The 16,208-nt window shown below is 42.0% G+C and overlaps 1 protein-coding gene across 1 annotated transcript in view; it reads right to left on the reverse strand.

The window, feature by feature from the left end:
• Positions 1–16,208, reverse strand: part of PATJ (PATJ crumbs cell polarity complex component) — a 338,320-nt gene that overhangs the window by 81,912 nt on the left and 240,200 nt on the right. Inside the window, exons 30-31 of the mRNA XM_040978446.1 lie at positions 13,119–13,191; positions 4,452–4,544 (exon numbers count right to left, since the gene is read on the reverse strand). Of these exons, the coding sequence (XP_040834380.1) occupies positions 4,452–4,544; positions 13,119–13,191 (166 nt within the window). The remainder of the gene's footprint in view (positions 1–4,451; positions 4,545–13,118; positions 13,192–16,208) is intronic.

The following is a 16,208-nucleotide window of genomic DNA, read 5'->3' on the forward strand; positions in this document are numbered from 1 at the left end:
TCCGTAGTAGCTCTCTGATGTTTTACAATGAACTTTTGTTTCTTACATATGTTTATCAATGCAAAAACTGAGTCACAGAGAGGGAGGGAGAGATAAATCCATTTCCCTAAGGTTATTTTTCTTAAGTTAAGCCTTGACTACAAAGCAAATTAAAAGTATGTTATTATAAAATTAAAAGAAAAACAAACAAAGAAAGAAAGATAGAAATAATAGAGGGAGGATGGATGTGTTGCTATGGAGTTAAAACTGTTATATGAAGTGAAGTTTGTTCTCTATATAAATAAAGCAGTTTTCAAAAATCAATTTTATGTTAAAGTTATTAATGGAAATACTATTTTGTCCAAACTTACTAAAAATGATTTTAAAAATTGTGGATAGAAACAGTAGCTATGCAGACTAACATTTACATAAAATACAATTCAGTAACCACTCTGGAAACATTAAAAGATTGAATCAGGATTTGAGTCCAAGTTGTCTGGCTCCGGTGTTTAACTTAAAATAAGTTAAAATCAAGCTAATGAAATAACAGATGAAAATCTGTTTTTTTTTTTTTTCAAATTGGAAAGCTCTGTACTATTTTTTAAAAAGTTTTTTCCAAGTGTGTGATAGAACAGTTTTAACAGGCTCTCACCTAGACTTTTGAAATAGATCCCAGACACTTCCCTGCCTGGAATCTCTCACGGCTGGAATTTACGCTTCCCAAACCATCATCTGGTCTGCACATAAAATATTTCAGAGACGTGGAAAGCCTTCTGAAGTTAGAGACTCCAAGCTGTGTGTCCAAGGGCTACAAAGACACGCAACGAAGTCCAGCACCACTGAGGAGGGGAAGAGCACTTCGGAGTGCACTGAGCCTGAATAGAACAGCAACCTAGGACGGTGATTAAATAGATCTTTGGAGTGTAGGTTTCTCTTAAACAGCTCCTTGTGCTTACTTGTAATAATCCAGCTACCACCAGACACCATTGAACATCACGCACTAACAACAAAGGATCAGTCCCGAAAACACAGCATACAGACATTTCTTCTGTGATTTCCTCTGTTAAAATCCTGTCATTCACTGTTCTACAAAAGACCAGTCCTGGGCCCAGCACAGTAGCCTAGTGACTAAAGTCCTCACCTTACATGAGCAGGGATTCCATATGAGCACCGACCAGTTTATACTGCAGCTGCTTTACTACCCTTCCCCTTTATAGCTCCCCACCTGTAGCCTGAAAGCAGTTGAGGAAGGCCTTGGGATTGTGCATCTGGTGTGGGAAACCCAAAAGAAGCTCCTGGCTCCTGGCTTTGCTCCTGGCTCAGTTCTGGCCATTGCAGCCACTTGAGGAGTGAACCAGTAGATGGAAGATCCTTTTCTCTGTCTCTCCTTCTCTCTGTAAACCTGACTTTCTAATAAAAATGAATAAATCTTTCTTTTTTAAAAGGCCTGTCCCCATCTGCTATTCCACAATCCATATTAATATAATTAATATAATATAATGGATGATTAACATATCAAATTTCCAATTTGTGCATAGATCAAATCTCCAAGGGATGGCATTGTGGTGTAGCAGGTGAGGTTTCTTAGGATGCTCCCAACTAGGCCACTGGGTTTGATCCTTGATCTCAGGAAAAATTGCATGAACATGTGGTCTGACCCTGGAGCACATATTTTAGGACTGAGTCACCTCAGTTGCTGACCTGTGTCCAAGAATAGAGAGCATACTCAGATGAATATAAACTACAAGACAGCCAGCTCATCTAAGCCAACAGAAGTCTTGGAGTACCACCTCAAAAGATGGAAAGATGGACCGTTTGAACAACACTCCAGGTTAGGTTCTACAACAAGCACTTAGGTATGTGGGCACACTGAGGTAAACAATGACAGCCAACAGGCCTGGGAAAGAATTTCTCGACTCTGGTATCTGAAGCCAACAAATCCTCAAAACAATCAAAGCTACTCAAGTAGTACTGTTGGAACATTCTTCCCCACACTGGGGGCTTCAAAGGCGACAACAAATGCCCAGCTCAGTCCCTGGGTGCTGATGCAGTGTGACAGCATGAGGTGACGCCCTTTCTTTTCCTCCCTCTCCCCCGCAGGGTGGAAAACTGAAATATTTATTGCATCCACCCTCTTACCCTCCCACTTTGACTTCCTCCGATCTAATCGGAGGCCCACATGATTCTGTAAATCCCCTCATTTGTGTACTGAATATTACAATAAAATGTTTTCTAGACACAGATACTCATATTCAGGTTGATGCCAGAGGGAGCTGAAGGGCCACAGCCATGTTTTTCCTTGGCCAATCTCTGTGGGTCCACAGTGCCCAATGGGCAATCTGCACCCGAAGGAAGCAAGCAAGACACCACGCAAGGATCAGACATTACCCTTCCCACACGTCCGGCCCTACACAAAGGGCAAAAACAGTTCCAAGTCTGTCCAGGTCACACACTGCTCTCTGAGTAGGGACACTGCCGAGATAGTACAGCAGCACTGGCGGGGGCGGGGAGTGTCTGTACTGCTTTTAGTCCACTGACGACTGAGATGAGGGATGGGCATTAATGCTTCAACAAGACCACAGGATTTGAGTCACATGAAATTTCTATCTGTGAAAGTCTCAATTTCAGAAGACTCAATCTAGTACTTTCTAATCTATATGGTCTCCCCTCCCCCTCCCATCCTGGAAGGAGTTCCCATGAGGGAAGTGCTTTTGAAGCACTATTCGCTGCTGTATGTTCAGTACCTGGAACACAGTGGGACTAGGTTACCGACCAAGCACAGACACACTAAGCAGCAGCTCCCCGCTGCATGCCCCTCTGTGTGAGTTATACTCCCCAGCTCACTCCCCCAGCAGCGTTCTCATCACTGTCGTTCCTCAGAGGAGGAAGCTGAGGCTTGCCTAGGACCACACTCTTAACCACTTTTCCATGCCAGGCCATCTCTTTTAATGCTGGAAAAGTTGCCACAACACAGCCTATTTTTTTCCATTCTCAGACCATGCCTAGATGCCACAAAAAAATTTTCAGATATTCAAAGGAGAAGAAGATGGAACAGGGAAGGGTAAAGGGAGAGAGACACCAGCAGTTGGCTTGGGAGAGCCTTTTACTCTTAGAGAAACTAAGGATTGGTGTAATTCCATAAAGGATCCCTCGGCCTTGGGCTCCGCCCATGGGAGGAGCTCTTCAAGCTTGCTGCTTAGAACCCAGATTATTTGCAGTTTGGGGTGGTGGATGATGCTGGTTTTTTCCTGTGGCCTGCAGGAAAACCAGACTGAGAACCCACGCAAGCGAGATCTCTCACATGCTATTCATCATTTCCTCTGTGGGCGAGCCTGGGGGTTCCTCCTTACAAAATGCTGTTTCTTCAAAAGCCTTTTCCCTAACCTATCTATGGAGATATAATGCTAAAAGCAAAATGGAAACCGAGTCAGCAGTATTTTTAAATGAGAGGATCTCAGTTTGAAACATGTTGATGTTACTTTGCAGTCTATCCTTCACAAGACAACACTGTGACTTTGCTACACCTGTTCAACAATGGGGATTACACCCCCTATCCTTGATGTCAGTGAGACTGAAGTGCCATGTAGAGTTTGCTCATAAGCAGCTCATTAAAAATCACTCTTGCCAGAAATGGCTTTTCCTTTCAGCCTCGAATAATCAGTCCACTTTCTAGGGCATGAAGTCTATGCTAGTCCCAATAGACTTCTTTCTAAAAATTGAAAGGAGACAAATGGATGATGTCTTAAGCTCCCCAAAGCGAAATAAACAAGTTGGTTGTCATAAAATTATAGTCACATTCCTAAGTGATTGATTCTTTGAGATTTCTAAGAGATTTTGAAACACGGAGGCTCACATTTCTTTCTAGGCTTATGGCGGAGCAGATCATGAGTTACACAGAGTGGGAATCACTGTTATTATGGTCCAGCCCACACAAGCTGGGGTCCTTTGACAAAATATTCACTTCTCTAACTCTGTTTCCTCACTTGCAAAGTCAAGATATCAGCTTCTGTATCAAATAGAGTTGCAAATGAACAGGGACCACAGCCCAGTGCATGGTACATAGAAAATACTCAGAAACTAAGAAATAAAAAAAGAACAAATGCTAGAGCACATGAAGGAGGCAGGCTCCTCTAACATGGCTTCTCTCAATGCCCCAGCTCCTGGGGGAATGGGAGCAGGGCATGCCATGAACAGCCAACAGACTTCACACCTCTTGCTGTGCCTTCTGGATTAACAGGGCACAGCTCCTCTAAATCCAGTTTCATGCTGGGTCTGTGGGGGACCCAGCATGAAACTGGATTTAGAGGAGCTATTGCTGCGTTTAGTTCCAGACAGCAGCACACAAGTAGGGAGAAGGCAGGGTACTCACAGCGTGGGGCAGCTCCTCCTGTCCTTCAGAGGCACACACAGCATGTGTGGCATAAAACAGAAATAATCCAATGCTAAGAAGAAAGCAGGATGAAAACACTCACCAGGTTTGGGCTTTCACTTGTAGGCAATGGTTTAACGTCAACTTCGAGACCATCACCTTCTTCATCACTCCCAGGCTCTGGACCACTCTGATCCTAAGGAACATTAAAAAGGAGATGGCAAAGATGTCACACTGAACTCCGACCCCAACGGCATGTACATGCTGCTTCTGCTGTCTCAGTGCTGCGGGGCGGCGACTCCCTGAGGAAATCACCCCTACTCATCACTTCCCAGCAGAAGGTCACTTGTCTTACCTGGTCCTGCTTCCAGGTGTCTATCCCTGTTGCTCACAGGCCATGCCTCAGAGAAAGGACTCTGCCAGAGATGAGTTCTGGCCACTGTGGCATCCAGAGAGGCTTGCTCGAGCTATGTGCAGAAGCCATCCTCAATCTCAAAACAGGACCACAGGCCAGCAGAGTGGCATAGTAGCCTTATCTTCTGCCCTGTCAGCATCCCAAACTGGCACTGGTTTTAATCTTAGATGTTCCACTTCCCATTCAGCTCCCTGCATAACGCCTGGGAAAGCAGTGGAAGATGGCCCAAGATATTTAAACTCTGCACCCATGTGAGAGACATGAAAGCAGCTCTTGGGTTCTGGCTTCAGATTGGCTCAACTCTGGTCAGTGAGGCATATTGGGAAGTAAACCAGTGGATGAAAGGTCCCTCTCTCTGTCTCTCTTCCTCTCCCTGTAAAATATCCCTCCAAACAAAAATTAAAAAGAAAGGGCCTCAGGGCCTGGCGGCGTGGCCTAGTGGCTAAAGTCCTCGCCTTGGGCGCGTCAGGATCCCATATGGGTGCCGGTTCTAATCCCGGCACCTCCACTTCCCATCCAGCTCCCTGCTTGTGGCCTGGGAAGGCAGTTGAGGACGGCCCAAAGCTTTGGGACCCTGCACCCGTGTGGGAGACCCGGAAGAAGTTCCTGGTTCCTGGCTTCAGATTGGCGCAGTACTGGCTGTTGCGCTCACTTGGGGAGTGAATCATTGGATGGAAGATCTTCCTCTCTGTCTCTCCTCTCCATATATCTGACTTTGTAATAAAAATAAATATAAATAAATTTAAAAAAAAAAAAGAAAGAAAGAAAGGGCCACAGGCAGATCCCACACCTCCCACATGCAGTCACCCCATAATGAAAGGGAACTAGCCACAAGGTGCAGCTGCCATATGAACCACAGCACAAAGCCAGAGATGGGAAGAACTGGTTCCTGCAGCTCAGCCTCATCCTGAGCCACCTGTGACAAGAGTTAACAAATTCCATTCCTGCCTCAGCCACCCTGAGTTCACCGGTTTGCTTTCTTCAGCCAGAGATTTCTCACGGAAATAGTTTCTTTTCAGCACAAGACTAAACTGCTTGAAATGAGAGAACCATGCACAGTTGGTTTATTTCTGAAGTCAAGCACTCAGCATACAGAACCTATATGACAAACCAGTTAAATCAATGAGTGAGTGCACTATTTGCCCATGATATTTTTTTCCTATAGAGTTCTAAAAATACGCATTTAATATTTCAGTGAGGCATCTGGTAGGACTAAGTTCCATTTCTAATTCTTTCCTTTCAGAAATGAGAATTAATAACTGATTTAATGGAAGGCAGCACTCACAAAATTGATCTACCATATGATCCAGTTATCTCATTTCTGGGAATATATCCAAAAGAAATAAAATCTGCATATGAGAAAGGAATCTGTAATCCTATATTTATGGCAGCACAACCTACAATAGCAAAGACATGGAAACAACCCAGATGCTCACTGAAAAACGAATGGATAAAGAAACTGTGGTATATCTACTCCATGGAATACCACACAGCTATTCAAAGAATAGAATTCTATTGTTCACAGCACAATGGTCCCATCTAGAGACCATTATTGCTGAGTGAAATAAGCCAATCCCCAAAGGACAAATATCATATGTTCTCTCTGATATAAGGTGACATTCATGGAAAATACAAGATATATAAATATACAGGCAAACATATATATACATATATTCACTGACAGGAACTGTACAATGGAGGCTAGCATACCAAGAAGTGAAGATATGCTGAACTATGCATCTCTATTCCCGAATAAAAGGACTCCCAATGAAACTGTTAGATATGGACCCAGCAGCGTGGCCTAGTGGCTAAAGTCCTCGCCTTGAACACTCCCGGATTCCATATAAGCACTGGTTCTAATCCCGGTAGCTTCACTTCCCATCCAGCTCCCTGCTTGTGGCCCGGGAAAGCAGTCGAGGACCACCCAATGCTTTGGGACCCTGCACCCGTGTGGGAGAACTGGAAGAAGTTCCTGGATCTTGGCTTCGGAACGGCACAGCACCGGCCGTTGCACTCACTTGGGTAGTGAATCATCGGACGAAGATCTTCCTCCCTATCTCTTCTTCTCTCTGTGTATCTGACTTTGTAATAAAAATAAAATAAATCTTAAAAAAAAAAAAAAGAAACTGTTAGGTACATCTTGAAAACAGAATGCTGGGGCCTGGCATCATGGCCTAGCGGCTAAAGCCCTTGCCTTGAACGCACCGGGATCCCATATGGGTGCCGGTTCTAATCCTGGCAGCTCCACTTCCCATCCAGCTCCCTGCTTATGGCCTGGGAAAGCAGTCGAGGATGGCCCAAAGCTTTGGGACCCTGCACCTGTGTGGGAGACCCGGAAGAGGCTTATGGTTTCAGACTGGCTCAGCTCCAGCTGTTGCAGCCGCATGGGGAGTAAATCATCGGACGGAAGATCTTTCTCTCTGTCTCTCCTCTCTGTATATCCGTCTTTCCATTGAAAATAAATAAATCTTTAAAAGAAAAAGAAGTTATGTTAACACACGTAAGGTAGGTGTTGTAATGCAGCAGGGATGCCCGCTGCCCATATTGGACTGCCTGGTGTATGTTCTAGCTACTCCACATTTCTGACTTAGCTTCCAGGACACCTGGGAGGCAGCAGACGATGACTTAAGCACTTGGGTTCCTGCCACCCGTGTAGGAGACCTGGAAGGAGTTCCAAGCTCCTGGTTTTGGCTTTGCCTAGCTTTGGCTGTTTCTCTGACACTCTGCCTTTCAAACAAATAAACAGATTAAAAAATATACTCAAGAAGTAAATCTTGAAAACACATATATTTTCAGCATTTTAGACAGTAAGTTTGAGAGAGAGAAAAATTCTGAACAGATGAACTGCTCTTTTAAATACCATGACTATCTTTGGTTAATTTAATTTTTTCAAATGTGGTAAAACACATATTACCTGAAACCTCATCTGAAGTACCTTTTAAGTATATAGTTTAGTAATGTCAAGTACATTCACTCATCCTGCAAACAACCTCCACAGCCCTTTTCATTTTGCAAAAAAGAAAATCTATATCCACTGGATGACTCCGTATTAGCTCGTCCCCCAGCCCTGAGCAAACACCGTGTACTCTACCTCTATGGCTCTGACTACTGTAGGCATGTCATCTAAGCAGCATCATACATCAGTTTTTTATTTGTGATTGCCTTATTTCATTTAGCACAATCTCATTTCAATTAGTACAATCAAGGTCCATCTGCATTGGGCATGTGTGAGAATGTCCTTTCTTTTCAAGGTTGAACACTTACATATTATTCTTTTACTTTTAGAGAGACAGAAAGGGCAAAAGCGAAGGAGACTTTGACTATCTTCCACCCACCAGTTTAGTCTTCAAATGCTGAGGTCTGTGGACAGGCTGTGAAGCCAGGACCCTGGAACTCCATCTAGGCCACCCATGTACCCACATGGGAAGAACCAGAATACCTGAGTGGTGATCATCTGCTCTCTGTTAGGGTGCACGGTAGCTGGACGCTGGATTAGAAGCAGAGGTGGGACTAGGTAGTAGGTATTATGATATGATATGTGTACAATTGAAGTGGTGCTTAACCATTTTGTGCCACATTGCCTGCCCCTCGTGTATCATTCTTGACAGATTGTAGAACAGACTGGAAGAGAGAGCTTGAAGAATGACCACTGGCTACCTCTCCATGATCATTGCCTTTTCATAACACCTTAGATTCATGTTCTGCTCAACTTCCTTTTGGAAAAGAAAAAAAGTACATATAGTCATCATATATGTTATTTCATGTGTCTGGTTATGGAAGCTGTGGGGACGTCTGAAGAGGTCTCCGGAAGGCAGTGGTAACTAGCTGAATCTTTCGGCTACTTGGTGTTGGTAACTCAGTGTTAGATTTTAGAACAAACCCAACGTATCACCTCTGGTCCCAGATACGAGCAGGCTATCATCTGGATGGGAGAACTAATACCACACATATAATTATGTTTATCTCTTGGGGGAAGGGAATTATTCCTTAAATGGATAAACATATTTTCATATTTCTCAGCAATATGAGTATAAAGTATGGAAATTTTCTGGTTGTTATAAATTGACTAACAAAATGAGAGAGAAAAGAGTTATGTATTGATGTTTCAATAAGGAAACTACAAGAAAACATAGGCAAAGAAGAGGAGGAGCCAAATGCTCTGCATATCCTTTAGGATGTGAATAAAAACAAAAACATCTGTGTATCTATAACCTACACCTCAAAACTAGAGGCAGCAATGAGGCAGAGCTCACCACTCATAGCTGGATCACAAATGCTACTTATCGCATCAATCACTATCTTCTCCTTGGCTAGGAGGCATCTTTCCTTCCTGTAAATTCACCTACTGTTTTTACTGAACCTCTTCTGACACCTATAGTTAATTCTTTTGTGCCCTAATTATGTAGGTATGGAATGAATCTCCCTGATGAGAACAAAAGATTCTCCAATGCCACACCTGTGCTTCATTCTTTTCTGCCCAATTCATTTTTATATTCATCTGAAGAATGTCTCTCTTTTAAGTCCATGAGCATTTTAAAAGTGCAATGTTCCTCTTCAAAGTATTTTCTTCTATTTGTAGTTGGAAATGACTCCAGAGAGGAAAGTTCCCAATTCAAATCTAGATGGCAAAAACCAAGTTGGGACGGAAAGAGCTAAAACTTCACTGTGAATTCTGTTTGGAAAACAGAACAGCTCATGGAATAAAGGAGCCTACATAAAAACAAACAAACAAACAAACAAACAAACAAACACCTCACCAGGAGCCTGGAAAACAGCAGTCAGAGGTGCGAAGGGGAAAGTAGGTCAGCAGCATGATTTCTAAGGACAGTAAATCAGGGTGGCCCGAGGACCATCTGGCTGATGAATGGTGGCCAGTTGACACCCAAGATGATTCATCTGATCCGCATGGCTGGGTGTCCTCCTCCTCTCTAGCTGACCTTCAAACCACCTGCCCAAAGCTGCCTGCAGCCAAGCCTGGGCATGGAGAACGTGCTTGGCCCATGAAGACCACAGTGAGTAGACTTCAGAGTTGAGGTTGGTTTTACAGATGAATGGATGGTAAAGGCAAGGATTGTGATCACAATTTTAACACAGGCTTTACCAAAAGACTGGTTAAAAGAAGTTAATCACTTCCCTCTGTGGTTCATCATTCCTAAGTCCTTAGAAGTTCCAACCTATGTGCTGATGGCTTATCTAGCTTTGCGCCACTTTATTTTTGTATGCCCACTACCACAATTTGCTTCCCTCTAACTGGACAGAGAGAATACTGACAACAGGAATCCTGTCTGAGCAGACTCTCAAAAACTAAATCTATTAGGATGTCATCATGGGTTAGAAAAATATTTGTGATCAGGAAAGTGTTGTTTACCATTCCACTTCCTCGTTCAGCATGACAAAGAAGTATTAGCACAATACAACTGCTTTCCTTTTAATTGATATAAGATGTTACCAAGCACAGAAAATAACTTTTAAAAAATGGCAACCATACCTCCTAAACGCAGCTGAAACTTCTTTTAAAAGTAATATTTCCATTTGTTTAAATTTTGCTATTCCCATATTTCCTAAACCCAAATGTTCTTTTCAAAAAAGCCACTGAATGATTTATTAGCTTCATTACCAGCTGAAATTTACAAATATTTCTTTCTGAAAAGCCATGTTTACTAGATGTGACAAATTAAATTTCTTTCCTCTATCCCCAATCATGAGCATATTTATTAGGCTACTTAGAATTCCAGTAAGCAGTGGACAATTAAGAATAAAATGGAAATTATGCTAAATACAACTGCATATGTAATCAGCCTCTCCATTCTGTACGAGGCCTGCTTCATCACTTAGTGTTTTAAACACACACATGCAAACAGAAGTCTTTTCTGCATCAAGACATAGCAAAAGATTCAGGACGCCTTGTCAAGGAATGGAATAAACATCTTGCAACCCAAGAACACAAGTATCCTCTTGTGAGAACTCAGAAGTGGCTTCTTAATGGGTTTTTCTCTACAAGGCTTCTTCCACATTACCATGAGTCTACACTCCGGAGTAGACGTTCGATAGGATCATTTCGTTGTGCACAGTGCCTAGCACAACTCCAAGCATCTGAAGCATGCAATCCAAACCTTCTCAGATTTAAATTCAAGACTCGGATCATTTGATCGTCACTACTTTCAAGCCCTATTTTTTACTTACTACTTCATTTATGACACTTGGATAGTCTTATCCCATTTCACACTGATGTTTTTCGCTTCTCTGTTTCTATTTGTGCCATCCTCTCAGTCTTATCTAACCGCATACATATTTAAAGATCCAGTCTATGCATCATAGATACCTATCCCCCTTCAAGGAAACAGAACTCATCTTCTCTGCCCTCCTCTAAAGGCTTTATTTTAATCTTGTAGCTTAGTAATATGCATTTAGGCTTATTTTTCAAGTCATTTGAGGATAGAGACAATTTTGTGATCAATCTTTGGATGCCTTACACAGCAGATTTGGCAAATAGCAGCAGGATGGAGCTGAATCAGTAACAAGCAATTATTCTGTACTGAAATAAAGCATCATGGATACAATAAAGCCAGTACAGTAATGACACAGAAGCCTAAATATGAGATGGATGTTGTGGTGCAGAGGATTAAGCCATGACTGAGATGTGCATCCTACATTGTAGTGCCTGATTTGAACGCTAGCTATTCTGTTTCTGATCCAGCTTCATGACGATACATCCTGCAAGGGAGCGGATGATGGCTCAGCTCCCTAAGTCCCTGCCACCTCCGGGAAGGACATGAATGGAATTTCATTGTTTTGACTTTGTCCTGCTACAGCCTTATCTGTTGTAGGCATTTGAGGAATGAATCAGTGAATATCTGAATCTGGAATAGCTCTGTTACTGGCCTTTCAAACAAACTAACTAAAAGAAATCCTGGATCCAGCAATATATATATATACATATATATATATTTTTTAAAGCAAATCCAAAATACAGTTCTTGCCCTTCATTTATTCAATGACTATATATCCAGAAGGTACCAAGTGCTGCCCATGGGGATTACATGGTCATGAAAACAATAAGCTTGGTCCTACAGAAGCATTCAATTCAGCATAGTGCTTATGGTACCTTATGGTACACATCCTTAAAACTGAGACAATGAGGAAAAATACAAGGAATAGAGGCTTCCAAAAGCCACTTAGTAACGGTGCTTCTTCTTGTCCATGAAGCCTAGGTGATACCACACAACAAACAAGGGATAATATAATCATGAATATTTTAAAGCCAGAAAAGGAGTGCACATCACTAAAGCGAATGCTATGGCTCAGAGTTGGTTCAAGCGTTGTTATCCAGAGGATGGCAGATTTTTCTGTCTCTCCTCTGAAAATCTGCCTTTCAAATAAAAATACATAAACCTGTAAAACATGCCTAATATTCCCCCTCCAAATATTTATCTTTTCTTGTTGAGAAGAAAAAAAAGTGTGCACAGATACTAAATAGTAAGTATTATCACTCACGGATATATAACAAAAAGTTTTTTTTCATCTGAATATCTCTACATTGTTTACTTAATGAAGAAATGTAAAAACTGACTTTTTTCCCCCTGACATTAAAAATCATTCAAATGGACACACAGTGATGGCCTAGTGGCTGAAGTCTTCACCCAGCACGAGCCAGGATCCCATGAGGGGACCAGTTTGTGTCCTGGCTGCTCCACTTCCCTTCCAGATCCCTGCTTGTGGCCTGGGAAAGCAGTGAACTGATGGATGGAAGATTTTTCTCTGTCTTTCCTTCTTTCTATAAATTTGCCTCTCTAATAAAAATAAATCTTCACAAAAGTTCAATTAATGAACCATGCGAAAAAAAAAATATTTTCTCAGCTGCAGAGATAACCTGATTATCTGGCTATCCTATTCATCCATTTTTCACTCTAGACTGATACAGTAACCTTGGTCAATACAGAAAAATAATGATCTAAAATTACCTATGATCAGTGGCATTTTTAAATCATAAAAAAAGGAACACAATTTAATAATACAAAAAGAATTCTCAGCAGATTCTGAAATGTGCAATTTAAGACATAACTGTTTACCTGGAGGACAGGTTAGCTGACTTTGAGAAAGGTAATGTTTGTTTACATTTATTTCTTTTATAAATGCTTATTACATTTATTTATTGATATGCTTATTTACTACTGGTGTACATCACTTTGTAATTTTTATCTGAAACAGTTTTCATTTTATTCAGAGAAATTTGTTGGTTGATAAAATTCAGTGAGTTTGGAATACCAAACACAGAAAACAAAAAATATTAGATTTGAGGAAATCATCATGACCAATCCACTAAAATTAGTAAGAATGAATTATGGGCAATCTTACCTCAGTATATGATGAGGAACTTGATGGAACTGGAAATGGAGCAACAGCCATTTGATTGACTGCATCTTCATTTCTGTAAAATGTTAAGATAGGCAGAATCAGTATCCAGCAAAGGCCACGTTCCTGGCAGAGATCAGAAATGTGTCCTTAATTCTCGGCTGGAAATGCATACACAGCGCCACAGATTTCAGTATATGTACTTAATATGCACATATTGACTATAAATATATATGTGTAAATAGCTCCCAAGCATGCACAACTAACGAATACAGAGATGTATGACTTAAGGAATACTAAGATACTGTTATTAATGAGAAAGAATGATTATGCTAAGAGTTATCCAATACCTGCTTAGGTTTACTAAGGTGTTGCAGAGAATAATTCTGGAATGGATCCTAACCGTTTCTGCATTATAACATATACATTTAAGAAACAACAACAAAAAACAGGTGTGTGTAACCTCTACATGTTTTCTTTGAACTAGAAAGATTCCCAGCCTCTGCACTTGGCTTCTAACTTGGTTGTACCACTGAAGGATGATGGGACACGCAGGATGGTGAGGAGAGCAGAGCTTCAGACGGAGAATGCCCTCTGGGGTGGGTGATTCTGCTCCTCCTCCCCCTAAGGGAGCAGGGGAGATTCATCCTCAGAGTGAACTGCACACAAGAGCTGGAATACAGCTATGAGGACTTGGGCCTGTTTCTACCCCACAACTAGCTTGGGTTAGTCAGTGCTACTGCGGGAGAGAGCAACTATCCTTCACTATTCACTCATAATGCAGAACTGATATAATTTTTTCAAATTCTGTGTGAACCGCGCTTTACGTTTCACAAATTAAACCCAGAACATTCTCAAAAATGCTTCTTGAAGAGTGTTGGCTGACTGCTGAGAACATTCAAAACACAGTTGCACTTTACTTTGCATATTTTAGTAACAGTCCCTACCATTTCTGCTTTGGTATCTTAATCACCATTAACTTTACTTGAAATGTTTTTGTTTTTGTTCTTTATACATATATTCCATCCATTCTTTTCCTACAGAGTGAGTTCAACTACATAAACTGGGTAAATTATGAAGTTCAAGGCATATATAAATATACATGTCCAGCCCAGATCTGATTTGGAGCTTAGGAGCTACAGTCCTACGTCTCCTTTTCGTCAGCACTGCATGTCTTATAATCATGTCAGATGACTGGTGCAGTGTTTAGGATGCCACATTTCCTATCAGAGTCCTTGGTTTTGAGTCTGGCCTCAGCTTCAGATGCAGCATCCTGGGAGGCAGTGTTGATGGGAGGCAGCACTTCAGTTCCTGCCATGGACTCAGATCGAGTTCCTAGTTTCTGCGTTTAGCTTGGCCCAGCTCTGGCTCAGCTCCGGCTCTTGTGGGCATCTGGAGAGTGGATTATCAGATGACAAGATTTCTGTTTTTCTTCCAAATTAATTAAAGTAAATAAATAAAGGAGAGCTTTTAAATCTCATTCAGTCCCCAGACAGTGCCAATGGCAATTCTTTTTTTAAAAAATAGTTATTTATTTTATTGAAAAGGCAGATTTTTAGAGAGAAGAAGAGACAGAGAGAAAGATCTACCCACTGGTTCACTCCCCAAGTGGTTGCAATGGCTGGAGCTGAGCTGATAGGAAGCCAGGAACCAGGAGCCTTCTCCAGATCTCCCAAGTGGATGCAGGGTCCCAAGGTTTTGGGCTGTCCTCTATTGCTTTCCCAGGCCACAAGCAGGGACTAGATGGGAAGTGGAGTATCTGGGACATGTACCAGTGCCCATATGGGATCCAAGCCTATGCCAAGGTGAGGATTTATCCACTGAGCCATGCGCTCAGACTAAAACTTATTTGTTTTTATTTGAAATGCAGTTACAGAGAAAAGGGGACACATTCACAGAGAGAGAAAGAGGGAGAAAAATCTTCCAAACACTGTTTTCACTCCCAAAATGTTTGCAATGCAGGGAGTAAGCCAATATAAAGCCAGGAGCCAGGAGCTTCTTTCCTAGGCAATAAACAGGGAGCTGGATTGGAAGTAAAACAAACAGCTGGGACTCAAACCAGTGCCCATAGGAGATTACAACACCAGAGCTGGAAGCCTCAGTCTACATTATAGGCAGTTCTCCCTAGTCAACCTCGATAATACCTGGCCAGTCCAACCAGGAACTAATGAAACCTCCAACCCCTCAGCTGCACTTTGACCATCCAGTCTCGTTGATTCTACCTTTAAAACACACCTGCAATCTTTCTACTTCCTTCCGCCCTACTCCATGTGCAAACCATCATTACTTTCCTCTGAAAGTAATTTAACAATATTCTTTTTGGTCTCTCCATTTACATTCTCTCTCCAGGCTCCACTCTTCCCTCAACAGTTACTGTACTAACACATTAGCCTGACTGTACTGCCACTCCTGCTTAAAGTCCACCAACGGGTTCTTCATTCTTTTAGGATCAAGTTCAACACAGGCAAGGAGGCTTTCAGCAGCCTGGCTTCAGCCCCCATCCTACCCCACCTGGTACCCGATTCCCCCAGTTTGCAGAGCTGTAGGCTTTGCTTCTGATTCTCAGCTAAGATCCACTCACCTTAGTCTGCATGTGGGTCAACCAAACCTTTTCTTCAGATTTACAGCTCTTTCTCTTTCACAGCTCACTATAAATGTTATTCTTTAAAACAAGTCACAGGCTTATAGCAACCCATACAATGATTGCTTTTATAGCTCTGGTTTTATTTTTTCCCCCTAATTTACCCAAATAATTTGGACAAACATTTGTTTCAAACCTTTCTACATGGTCAGTACTCCAAGCACAAGATTTATGCCCTTCCTACTTCCTATGGCACTATGGCACCCGGCTTATGTTTGCCTTCAATACAATGGAGAGAAACAAACAAAAAGGGAATGAGCTGGAGAGTAGAGGTCAAGACGGGATATGATGGCCATGCTCTTCGATAGGGAAACAGAGAGGTGACAGTGTAAGTTCTAGCACTGCGCCTAACTGGCGGTGGCACCAAGAAAATCCCCTCCCAGAGCTTCACTGTCCAGATGGCTTAAGTTAAGTAGGGTGAGCGGAAAGAATTCTCAGCTGGTACAAAGTCC

The sequence above is a fragment of the Ochotona curzoniae genome, unplaced genomic scaffold, assembly GCF_017591425.1.
Source record: "Ochotona curzoniae isolate NIBS_2020 unplaced genomic scaffold, NIBS_Ocur_1.0 contig_291, whole genome shotgun sequence".
Classification (NCBI taxonomy): Eukaryota; Metazoa; Chordata; class Mammalia; order Lagomorpha; family Ochotonidae; genus Ochotona; species Ochotona curzoniae.